Source organism: Montipora foliosa, chromosome 7 (assembly GCF_036669935.1).
Source record: "Montipora foliosa isolate CH-2021 chromosome 7, ASM3666993v2, whole genome shotgun sequence".
NCBI classification, from domain to species: domain Eukaryota; kingdom Metazoa; phylum Cnidaria; class Anthozoa; order Scleractinia; family Acroporidae; genus Montipora; species Montipora foliosa.
Window position 1 is genome coordinate 30,224,518 of NC_090875.1, and position 12,500 is coordinate 30,237,017.

Consider the following 12,500-nt stretch of genomic DNA (forward strand, 5'->3'; position numbering starts at 1 on the left):
TTAGTAATGGCGGACCATTGAATAGGAAAATTCCAGTTAAAGTAAGCAGTTGTCTTTTTTAAATCAAGGCTTAAACTTGGATCACTTGCTGTTTAGTTAACATAGTTTTGAAATTCAAAGAAAAATAAAAATTGATTTTTTTGGTCGACGTTAAGGCTGCGGAGGTTAAAAAAAATATCTGAATCAATAATTTCACGTACTTATTGCATGCGCGTACTGGGAGCGCTATTCGCGTGCACTCTCGTGAAGTCGCTTTTCACGTGTCGCCTTCTTAAACAACCACCACGAATATGGAATCAAGAGCAAGGAAGAAGAAAAATAAGTTCAAATGCTCTGAGCATAAAATCAATTGCCAATTTATTTTCTATAGCCGAATATCAATCCTCTGTATATATTACCTTTTTCACAGCTCCCGATAAATGGCCTGACAACTTTAGGGGAATCCCCGGCAAGGCTGAGCAGCTTGACGTCGGATGGACTGTAAGTACCTCAAGAATGAAAGCCTGTTTTGGACTTTCCGATCACATGCCGTAATATTCATAAGAGTGGATTTATAGCCACATTTTCGTTTTGCGAAGTTTTCCGCTTCAAGAACCTTTATTTAAAAGTATCCGTTTTCAGACGTTTTCAATGTGAATAGTATGAGAAAAAAAGCAGTAAATCTAAGTTTTCAAGCAAAAACGTTTTTGTGTGGACAATTCCTCACTACGGTTGAAATGATCTTGCACTTATCTGGACAATTTAAGCAACTGTCTCTTATAGACTGACTCTTATAGACTGACTGACTAAAATGACTGTGAAGTTTGACGACTTAAATCCTCTCCGTTCTTGAGATACAACGGGAATTGTGACACCCGAAAATGGCCCGTAAAGTTTCGGGACTTGTTTGAGAAATGGGTTCCAGGCCCCAGTTGTTCAAACGGTTGGATAACTTTATCCAGTGGAAAAGTCACTATCCTGAGTATGAAATATAATTCACGTTAAATGTTCGCCAAGATTTTCTTACGCACCTTTTATCTAAATGTGATTAGAGTGTGCATATTCGCAGTTACGAGGGCAAATGATGAAATCTTTGCAGACATGAACACTGACAGATTGTGAGTTATCCACCGGATAAAGTTGTCCTGCTCTTGAAAAACTGGGGCCTGAAAAATTCAGGTGGCCTCAACGAGATTCGAGCCCATGCCTTCTGCGATGCCAGTGAAGTTTTCTTCCAACTGAGCTATGAAGCTACTCAGTTGAGAGCATGCGCAGGTCGATCTTTGCACTCACGTGTTTCCGTGAAAGGGCTCGATGAATGAAAAAAATGTATCTATTTAAAGTGCGGGTTATGGACAGAATGGAGAAGTGATCCTCGTGTTATGATGAAATTCTTTGGTCTAAATGAACTGAAATGGACGTATCACTCTGCTCTCTTCCATTTAACAAATCGAATGTGGTTTAGCGTTGTCTGTACTCTTATCGACAACGATATTCGTCATCGCAGTGGTTAAAATGTTGTGGACGCCGAGCGAGTCCACGACATTTCAACGTCAAAGAAAGTGTTTATTTCAGAGCGTAACCAGGATCGTGACACAAACAAAGAGCAAGCGCTGTCTATAACTTTCTCACAATCTGATTGCTTCCCAAAATTTCTGATTGGCTATTACAATTGCGTGGGAAGTTGACGTGAGCATGGCGGAAGCAGCGTTGTCTAGACTCTTATCGACAACGCCAAATAAGCCAAGCCGACTGCGAGATTACAAACAATTTTGGTAAAATTCGTTTTTGCAGGCCATGCGAATGGTGGAGTGGAATGGTCCGGGCCTCTTCTACAAGCTGTGGTATGGGCGAGTAGGTCATGGAAACAGTTTGGAGGAAACCGTACTTGACGATCCTAAAACAGAAAGATTTAACATTCCCAATGCTGGGTATTACGTTCAGTGGCAGTTCCAGATTCAAGCTATTAACGATATTGCAGCTGGACCCAAAAGTCCACTTGTTAAGGCATTTTCAGGCCAGGACCCACCCACTGGAAGACCAGAAGATGTTACTGTGGGAACCGTGACGGCACGCAGTGTGGAATTGTCATGGAAACCTGTTACTGTTACCAGAGGAAGTGTGGATGGATACAGGGTATGTGGAGAGCCTTTTCTTACGGGGAATATAATAACACCATTGCTAGGAGGTCGCTAACGTAGGGTGGAAGGGGCTGTCGGAGGAGTTATGGGTAAATAGCATAGGAGGGGAACGCTCTAAAGTTTTGTTGATTATTGAGTATCCACAAAAGACGGGTTGCCTCGAGTGCTGTCACCGCTGCGCCATCTGCACATTCATGCTTTTTTGTGTTTCATTAATGCACCAGATTTATTACTGGGAAGAAAGCCTTGTTTCTGCGAAGAGACGAAGACGTGCTATTCCAAGTTTCGCGTTATCCACAAATGTGATGGAAGGAAGTACGCAGAAGTATGCTGTGACCGGGTTGAGACCGTACACGTGTTACACCATGGCAATCACTTCCTACAACAGCGGAGGCGATGGACCGGAGAGCGCAGAAGTTAAAGTTAATACGTCAGACCCTGGTAGGTTGCTCTCATGTTTAAGGAGAACTACTTCCTTTTAGTTAGTTAGTTAGTTAGTTTTTTGTTTGTTATCTTCATTACCATCATCTCTAGCCTGTAGGTCATTGGAAAATTCAATTTTTTTGAATATCCACTGCTCTTATAGTTCAGTTTGTCTCCTTGTTTGCATTTTATTTACTTGGCTCTTTCAGTCCCTTCTTCTTCTTCTTCTTTTTTTTTTTTTTTTTTTTTTACACGTAAAATGCAGGGGGATAACTCAAAAACCTCAAGGTTCATTTGTTCCCTGACTCTGCTTTTATACACTTATCTCTTTCTTTGAAAGTGTTTATTAAATGTAAAGAGTAATTCATGACAAGTGTTGTTGTTGTTATTGTTGGAAGAGCAACCGAACTAGAGATCTGACGGTCGAAGCTTCCACACCTCTTGCCCCTTTACTTGATTAGCAGCTCTCTAATAACTAAGAATGTCTCGTCTTTGCATAGCTTAGATCCTCAGAACTTTGGGTTTCATCATCAGGAAACAGGATAGAAATTAATGAAAACTTCAATATTTAAACACCATTTTGTTGTGTTCTCGTTTAACTTCAGTGGCGCCGGCATGAAGCTCAAGCGATTCCGCTGATATATGACTGGCCGCACAGTCCATGGCCCTGTCCAAACGTCTCCGTATATATAATTTTGAATCCGCAAAAGTTTCTTTGCGGATTAAAAGTTTCCGCGTCCACACGTAGCGTTTCGAATCGAATTTGCCCGTCTACACGTATCCGAATGAATCCGGATTTGTTCTAGTATCCAGGACTCCTGCCCGTGAATGTAGTCAACAGAGCATGCGCAGAATCATACATTTGTTTTGGTGTCCATGTTGGATGTTCACGTGGTAAATACTGGAACCGAGTTTGTTACGTCATCGGATTCAAAAGTATATATGGATTCGACCGGATTCGGCGTCTACACGATATCGGATTCCAATTATTTAAAGTACGAGGCTGTGCGTCTGAACCTCCGGGGGTTTACTTTCTATTAATGGCCTAATGGGGATGTGTCGCTGGATGGCGTCACATTTTTCACGACTGGATTGACTATAATGGGGTTGCATTTTCAAAAGAGTTACTAGAATGGGGTTCGCAAATTGGGGGTAAGAAAAGTCTGGCTAGTGGGATTTAAAAATGGAAAAGTTCGCAGTAAAAAAAGGTTATTACAGAAATTAATACCAATTAAATACCTATCACCCTAACGCCGTGTTCTCTCTGGTTTAGATATTTTATAATTGTTTCCTTGATTCTATGCTATTCTTTGTGAACCTTGTATTTATAGTCAATCCTGGCCAAAACGTTTGGAGACACCACCTCCCCTCTTAACTTCCACTCACAAAAACGTTCATGAACTTTGGCCCCCACAACCCCTGAACAATGTTGAGGTCCATCCTCTAGACAAGAACTTAAAAAAGTGTTGCCCTCCGGACACCCAATATTGTCCAGGAAGGAGTGGGGGGGGGGGGGGGGGGGGGGGATGAAGGGAACGACTATTTCCGTTAAGAAAAGGCAGTGTACCAAACGTTTTGACCAGGACTGTTGGCTACCAGTGAGTTACTATGTTCTCTGTAATTTTTCTCTCACCAAGTTAAATTAATGTTGTAGTTACAGTTAAGTGTTTTTAAAGGCTGTTTTGTCTATTTTATCTTTGATTTAGAACCTGGCCCACCGTCGGACGTCAAGATCTATGCCTTTCCAAAGTACGTCTTGGTCACGTGGAAGCCACCCTTGGAACCCAATGGCATTATCACTAAGTATCGTGTAGGCTTAAAGACGTACGCAGGATCAGAACCCAAAGACGTCGAGGTAGAAATGCAGGAAACTGGAGCTGATGCGCGAAAGAAATTACTGGAAATGTTGGAGCCAGAAACGAATTACGTCATCGAAATCCAGGCTATGACAGCCATAGGATGGGGAAAGGGTGTAAGGAAGACCACAAAAACTGTGCCGTGGACATGTAAGATCCTCGAGTTTCCATGCATAAGCATAAAATTTTATTAAGTAACAAGAGGCTTCAAGTAGCCTTTCCTCTGGCCGCATCTCCGGTTTTGGCCATGGCCGGTACAAAGGTCACTGATCCACTTGAAACGCCAGCTTTCGAATTTCTTCACTGTGGTCAATTTACCTTATTAATTCAGTTCATAAACCCATTTTAAAGATAAGTATGTCTGAAAATGATCCTTTCAACTGTAAGGTACTAGTTCTCTCCAAGTCTTGAGCTCTCAGCGTGACCTTTAGAGTTGCATAACAAACCGTGTGTTTTCTCGTACTTCTGTAGCTCCTGCCAAGCCTGAAAAGCCAGTAATTGAAGGAACAGCATCAGATGCAGTAAGAGTTGATTACAAGTTTGGATTAGGTGGAGGCTATACCCACGAGTTCTTGGTTATGTTTAGGAAGAAACGTAAGTATTCTTTTGTCGCTTTTTAGAAAAAGAATTTAAAGTGCCCAAGAGACCAAAAAATCAATTATTATTTTTCTTTGGATAACTAAACACTAAGCGACCAAAGTTTAAGCCTTTATTTAAAAAGACACCTGTTTATTCTAACTGGAATTTTCTATTTAATGGTCCAATACTTCCCCAGTACAATCCCGAGCATGTAAGTTTAGTAAGTTGTTTATTATATGGCATCATTTCTTTGCGCGATTGGACACCTCTCCGCTTGTGAATGTTCGTAATCTTCGTCTTCCATCAGGGAAATTTGGAAGAAAACCTCTTACATTTAAAACTAAATTCAGTTTGCTATAATTGTGTTGTTGTTTTATTGTATTAAGTAACTCTTTTTGAAAACTTTTTGTGTTTCGCTCAACTTGAATTTCCCGGAAGAGAGGAAAAAATAGGGAAACGGACCGTTTCCATGGTAATGGTCAGTACTATAAATCCCGACCGCAAACCAACCAATCAGAATGCTCCGTTGAGCCTGAGAATTGCTTTCCAAATAATAAATAAAAACAACAACAATAAAATAACTCTTATTAACTGAGTTAGAGGTCCATACTGTAAAATTACGGACCGCGTTTTTCCTTGTTGATTTATGGCTCTTGGACCATAAATTAACAGGAGAATAAACAAGGATCCGTAACTTTAGTGTTAGCATCGATTTATTGAGTTGAACTTAAGTTCCTTAACCGAATGAAAGCATGTTAAGTTGATTGTCAGTTGTCTTGGCATTGAAGGGGCTTTCCTCAATACTTTTGCCCTTTATATCATAAACATCTAATCGCAATGTAACCTTGAGCAATTAAGGATTAATTTCACCTGTAGTCTTAAAGTTTTCCAATTTTGGAAAAACTTTGAAAATACGCGTGAAATTAATTCATTATTATTACCCTCGGTCCCATGCAATTACATGTGCATATTGCAACAGCGTAGGTGTCTTGATTGGAACTGAGAGTTCAGTGGAGTCATCCAGATGTCGTTTTGATTTGGGCGTCGTGAAAATTCATTATGGAGCTTAAGAACGCGCGTTTTTGAGACGCGGACGGCAACTGGAAGTGAGCTGTTTTCCCTTTTAAACTGTTTTCACACAACCACGTTTATATTGCTAAGTATCTTATCTCCATTATAGATAATTAGTATAAAAATCTGGGAAACACCACTGCCCTGGCACGCGAAATTTTATCTTCCGGTTACCGTCCGCGTCAAAAAATGCGCATGCTTAAGCTCCCTAATTGCCAATCACAACGGATAAACAATGGGCCATTTCCGAGTTGCTGTTTGTCTCGGTTTCGAAGTGAGTCTTGGTGCTCAACTATTGTAAGGGAAATGAGTTTGATTTGCATAAGAATACTCAACTCATTTCCATTTGAATGGTTGTGAACCAGGACCCGCTTTGACACTGAGGCATGCAGCAACTCGGAAATGGGCTACTACATCAACCAGTTATATCACAGAAAACATACATGCAGCCGGCAGTAAGAGCAGGAAACACAATATGATTGGTGGAAATGTCTGAGGAGATTTCTTGGCCAATCACAAATTGACATTTTCGCACGCGATTTCCCGCGCTCAGAGCCGGCCTAGGGTATTGACGTTGGTTCCATAAGTCAGTTCGGAGTATCAAAAATAAGTGCGTGCATCGGGATAAAATCAAGCATATACTAAAAATACAAAAGATTTTAAATGCAAATTTATTCAACAATTTCCATAACAAAAGTGTACCGTATATTTTTATCCCGACGCTCGCACTTGCCACAACTGGCTTATTGGGACATTTGATAGTCGATATACGTCGTTTAGCCAATAAAGATGAAGGTTGGCCCCATTTAATATTTCTCTTTCGCCTCTTGCTATGTAACATTAAGATAGGCTCCGTATTTTATTTCGCAGTAGTTGGAGAGGAATTTCAGAACACAACCTGGATAAATCACTTTTTGGAACAGAGTGTTTTGATCAGACATTTGGACCCTGTTCTTTACGAGTTCAAGACTGTGGCACGAAGTGATTATCCTCTTAAAGCCAATCCTCAAGAAAGTCCAGCAAGTGTCGTCGTGGAGGGAAGACCATTACCTGGCGTCATTAGTAAGTGTTACTTTTATGTCACGCTAGAGAGCAAGGATGGCACAGTCGATTAGTGCGCGGCCTTAGTGCAAGAGTTCTGAGTTCGATTCCCGGATCTCGCATCCTTGTTTCGACTTTTTTCCTTTCCGTGTAGCTAAGTAGCTTTAAACACCCGTAAAACGGAGCACTGATGGAGAGGGGGAGTAAAATGAGCGCACCGTCGACCTCAGGTTTGTCAGTTGAATTATTGTTACGAGTTATCGACGTTAAATATGGTTGCTTTGCTTTACAGTTTCACGCAAGTAAGACTGTCACGGAATCGGTCATGTTCTAAGTGCGAATAAAACTTCATACGAGGGTTGAAAACTAGTCGTGTTATATTAGACGAAAAAGTGAAGCCTTCCACTTAAACGAGCCTCTCAGAAGACGACAGGTTGAGTTCGATTGATTGGACAAAAAGGAAACGTTAAAATCTACGACACAAAGGGCTCTTGAATAATAAAAGTACCATGACACGTCACAAGCATTGAGATAGAAGCGCCCTGAAAACCTTAAATTGATAATAAGCAATTTTGGAAAAACATCTGATACCAGATAGGCTGATACCACAGTCAGTCTGTTTTAGCAAGGTGATGACGTTAGTAAGTAACTGTGTTTTGATTTACAGATGCAGGAAAACGAGAAACAACTCCAATTCATCAGACAGCTTGGTTTATTGCATTGCTAGTTCTTGCTTATCTTTGTACTCTGTAATCGTTACCAAGGCGCTAAATACCCCAGGTAAGATATCTTTATACGGGGCAAGTGAAAGTACAAGCTCACTGTCCAGGCCTTGGTTGTTCAAAAGGAGCGCTATCCACCGGATAAATCACTATCCAACGGATAAACACTTGCAAAACCAATTGAGTTATTATAATTATCCAGTTGATAGGGTTATCCATCTTTTGAACAACCGATGCCAGATGTGTTGGTGAAATGAATAAGTGAAAACCTAAGTATACTATTTCTTTTGGATCAAGAACCTTGTGATGAAGAGGAAGGGGCTTCAATAGTAATGGCTGAGGAGATTATTTCTTTTTGTTTAGTGTATTATCATCATTATTATTATCATTATTATTATTATGATCTTCATCATCGTCGTCGTCATCGTCATCGTCATCGTCATCGCTTTTGCGTAATTGCGTCATACGTAATTAATCTTGTCTGGCGTGGGCTCACGTGGGTAGCGACGCTCGGTTCCATCAACGTGGAGAGGCCAGGTGATAACTATTCCCAGGACTTTCCACCCTTCCAACCGAAAACGGTTGGAGAGGTATTTTCTCGGGAAACGTCCACTGCTTTAACAAACACCAGTCGAGATTTAAAGGTGCATGTAATGAGAAGGGCTACTTTTTCTTCAAACATTGGCTGTGTAGCACCTATAATTCAACAGACATTTGTGAGCATGTAACTAGTGCTATTAGACCAGGGTACTGTGGTCAGTGTTTTTCTCTGCCCGTTTGCATGGGCTCATTTCCATTGTTAGGGCAAGCGCGCAAGTCGAGTACTTACGAAATCACAGCAAAATTCAGTACACTCTAATAAATATCTCTGTTGAGAAAGAAATGATTGATTCACAGAGAGTGACTCGCTGACACCATTCTAGTTAGAGAGTATAACGGTATTTTGGTCTCTAAGAACTTCAACAACTGAGCAACGCTGTCTCTCGATTGATAACAGGGACAGTTTACGACCTATGGTGGCCACCACAACGTCACCTCAAAATATAACCTTGTACTGTCTAAGTATTTCGAGATAATTCTATCTCTTTCACGTCTTACAATGTGGGCGAAGTATCCTAAAAATAAATTGGATACGTCGGAGCGTTTCCAGAGTAAAAATGAACATTCACACGCTCACGGTGTCGTTAAAACCTCAAATTCGGTGTTTTCACGTCTTTCTGTTTGCAAAGTACTGCAAAAATGTGCTAAAATTCGAGCATAAATTCCAACACGATTACTTTTTCCTCATTTAAGCAATGATATTATACAGTAAATCAAGTAAAGCTATGATCCTCGCCGTTATGAACGCAATTTTTGCAATTGCGTAAAGAAGCCTGAAAAGCTCACGACTTCAACGGGATTTAAACCAGTGACCGCGCGATACCGGTGCGACGCTCTAACCAACTGAGATATGAAGCCACTGACGTTGGGAGCTGGTCATTTGTGGGTTCTAATGTTCCCGTGAGGAATGAATCAAGGATGATTTGATATATGAAATGAATCATATAGTGAACTGCAGATATGAAATCAAGTAAGGCTACGATCCTCGCTGTTATGAACATTAGAACCCACAAATGACCAGTTCCCAACGTCTGTGGCCTCATATCTCAGTTGGTTAGAGCGTCGGACCGGTATAGCGAGGTCACGGGCTCAAAACCGACGGAAGTCCTGAAATTTTCAGGCTTCTCTACGCAACTGCTAAAATTGCGTTCATAACTGCGAGGATCATAGCTTTACTTGATTTCATATCCGCAGTTCACTATATGATTCCTTTCATATATCAACTCATCAATGACATTATTGTTTTGTGGCGATATCGCCATAGCCACTGTCGCTTCTTAAAATCCCTAAAACCATCATTTTGACTCCGCAGTGTTGTCTTACGTATCTCCTCTTTCCATTTTAGCCGGAGGTAAAACCCTCCACCCTACCAGAGCGAAGGCCTCAAAATTCTGCGCGTGACATCTTGGACGACTACGGCAAGGGACCTCATTTCAACGAAGATGGCTTCTTCATAGTGGAATATGGCGCCAAGTAAAAGGCACCCCAGATGAAGGAGACCCCTCAGCTTTGGCAACGTTTGTTTGAGCCCATTTCGTATGGCTATAATTTCAAGTTTTTTTTTAATAACTCGTGCGCTGGTTATACCCAAGGATTTAAGTTGTTTTGAGATAATTTGAAGGTTAAAATGTAAAGATTTAGGCATTTTGTTGTAAAGTAATACGAGATTGTGCAAAGAAGTAGTGAACATTTTGAAGCACAGTTAAGCAACCGGCAGCTGAAGCTGAAGGCGACGGATTTTATTACATTCAAAGAACGCTCCATTTGCTTAGCAAAAAAAAAAAAAAGAGAAAACAAAAGAAAAGGAGAGCAAGGTGGAAGGGTTTTATCCGGTACTCTATGATTTTTTTGCCAAGAACGTAGCAGGTAGAAACCAAATTATTTTTTCCCATTACTTCTTAAAGAGTTGTTAAAATAATTTAGTTCGAGACTAGCACGGAAAAAAAAAAGAACGCGGTCTCGCAGACCATAAATGGCGTTGTCACGTGTTGTCGAGGAAGGCGTTTTGTAAATTGCGTGACCCTTCTCGCTGTCACGAAATATTTTTGACGTGATGTGAGAAACACGCATCGCTTACACAAGCCGAAGGAAGTAGAGTATTTTTGCAATCAAAAATAAAAGAGCAGCTAACTTGTTTGTTTATGTGATTTTAACAAGAACCAGTGTTTTTCTTGTTTGTGCAAGGCTTAAAATCGTTCAAGTTCATTTAAAGCCTTTACACAGGGGCAGTAAAACATAAAATAAACTGCTATCATGAGACTCATATTGTATAAATGGCGCTGAAATTTGAATAATACTCAGACATCTTAACCTTAGTGTTAATGCTTTTTAAATAAAGGATGTCTTGCGTAGATGTGAGGCTTAAAGGCCCGTTTAAACGGTTTCAAAAGTTGAATGAAAGTTTGGCAAATGTTGGACGCAAAAACAAAGTTATGCGGAGGCAGTTCAAACGTTTCCAACATTGCGACAACAAAAAAAACAACACTTTCGCGAAATTTGATTGCGAGGAACTAAGAACTAGAAACCAGTCGCCCTCGTCCAGATAAACTACGCCATATTGACTTTTGCGGCCTGATGTGAGCATGCGTGTGTTCTACAATAGACCTTTTTACCGATACGGCGGCCATTTTGATTTCTATTGTTTCAAATAGATATTATGGGATTCCCAAGGGGGCAAATACATATTAATTTGCCCCCTGAGCATCCCATAATGTCTTTTGAAACAGTAGAAAACAAAATGGCCGCCGTATCTGCCAAAAGGTCTTTTGTTTAACAGTGTTCAAATGGATTCAACACCATTCAACATTTTCGAGAACAAAGAAAAAGTTGAGTCGATGTTGAATGAAAGTTTAAACCGATTTAAACTTGATTTAAAACGCTTTCAACAATGTTGGACGACCTGTTCAAACGCACCGAACATTTGGTTCCACAAAGTGTTGTGCACGTTGAAGTAAATGTTGAAACCGTTTAAACGGACCTTAGGATGTAGCAGTATTGTTATTCAAATTTCAGCGCCATTTATGCAATGGGTCTACGTCAGTTTAAACTCACAGCTAAGACCGTTTTATGGTTTGATGTGTCAATCGCGTGCACCAAAAAAGTGGCTTCTCTCTTGACTTTTTCACCTTGTAAACTGTCTCTGCATTCTGAAGACAAATCTATCAAGTAAGTTTCCTATTTGTGGAGTTTTGTCAAATTTAAGGGCCACGTTTGCCTTTACTGGATAATTTAAGCAATTTTCTCTTAATAAAAGACATCTGAAAAGCAGATGGCTGGCAAAACAGGCGAACTTATGTTTGTTATCCAACTTTATTACTTATCATACAGAAAACGCACGAAACTAGTGCAAGTGTTCCACGATATAATTTGTACGGTTAGTTATTGTACTCTTGGTTATTGCACAGTAGAGAACCGGTTTTACTAGTTTAGGTGCTGACATTTGCCCCGCGCTTGTCAATCACAAATCTGTCACACGCTGTCGGTTGTTTCCAACTTTCAGCGCGAAGAATTTGGTGTGTAGAATCGCTGAGTATTTCTCCTCGTTGTTTGTATTTTGACTCGCCCTAGCAAGCTCCGCGGCGTCAAAATAAAGCACAACTTGTACAAATACGCATCGACACTACACACCAGAACACCCAAGAACATTTATTTATTTCCCTACCACCAAACATATGTTCTTTTCATAATTAATTAACTCTTTCAGAGCAGTAACATCAAAAGACCCTACTGGCTCAATCTCCTGACCTGGCCCAGGACCTTCCTGGACCATTTGGCTTTGGCCTACAAGTTCCTGGGAACGGAGTGAAGGCTCAATATAGAAATGGAGAATTTTTTCTTTCAATTAGAAATCTGTTGGCACAGGAGCTCCTCAAGGGGACCCTCTATCTCCACCAATTCCTTATGTCAGTCCTTTCCGGAGTATATTTGTTTTTAGTAACAGATTTTTGCGAGAAGAGTTTCATATTTCCCTTGGCGCTGGGATGGCTGTGTTTTCATCAATGGCTTTTACAACAGTGGGTGTGCTGATTCTCCCAAGGAAGTCGTTCGATAAATAAATCTACTCGGGAAAGGGTTGACTCCTACGTCAA

At 40.6% G+C, this 12,500-nt stretch overlaps 1 protein-coding gene across 2 annotated transcripts in view; it reads left to right on the forward strand.

Moving 5' to 3' along the window:
* The window catches only part of LOC138011774 (hemicentin-1-like), a 91,399-nt gene extending 80,838 nt beyond the window's left edge, over positions 1 to 10,561 (forward strand). For both annotated transcript variants that reach the window (XM_068858934.1, XM_068858933.1), the window contains exons 31-38: positions 410 to 480; positions 1,774 to 2,115; positions 2,345 to 2,561; positions 4,250 to 4,549; positions 4,871 to 4,993; positions 6,920 to 7,111; positions 7,758 to 7,870; positions 9,758 to 10,561. In XM_068858934.1, the coding sequence (XP_068715035.1) occupies positions 410 to 480; positions 1,774 to 2,115; positions 2,345 to 2,561; positions 4,250 to 4,549; positions 4,871 to 4,993; positions 6,920 to 7,111; positions 7,758 to 7,843 (1,331 nt within the window). In that variant the 3' untranslated portion in view covers positions 7,844 to 7,870; positions 9,758 to 10,561. The remainder of the gene's footprint in view (positions 1 to 409; positions 481 to 1,773; positions 2,116 to 2,344; positions 2,562 to 4,249; positions 4,550 to 4,870; positions 4,994 to 6,919; positions 7,112 to 7,757; positions 7,871 to 9,757) is intronic.
* The last annotated feature ends 1,939 nt before the right edge of the window (positions 10,562 to 12,500 follow it).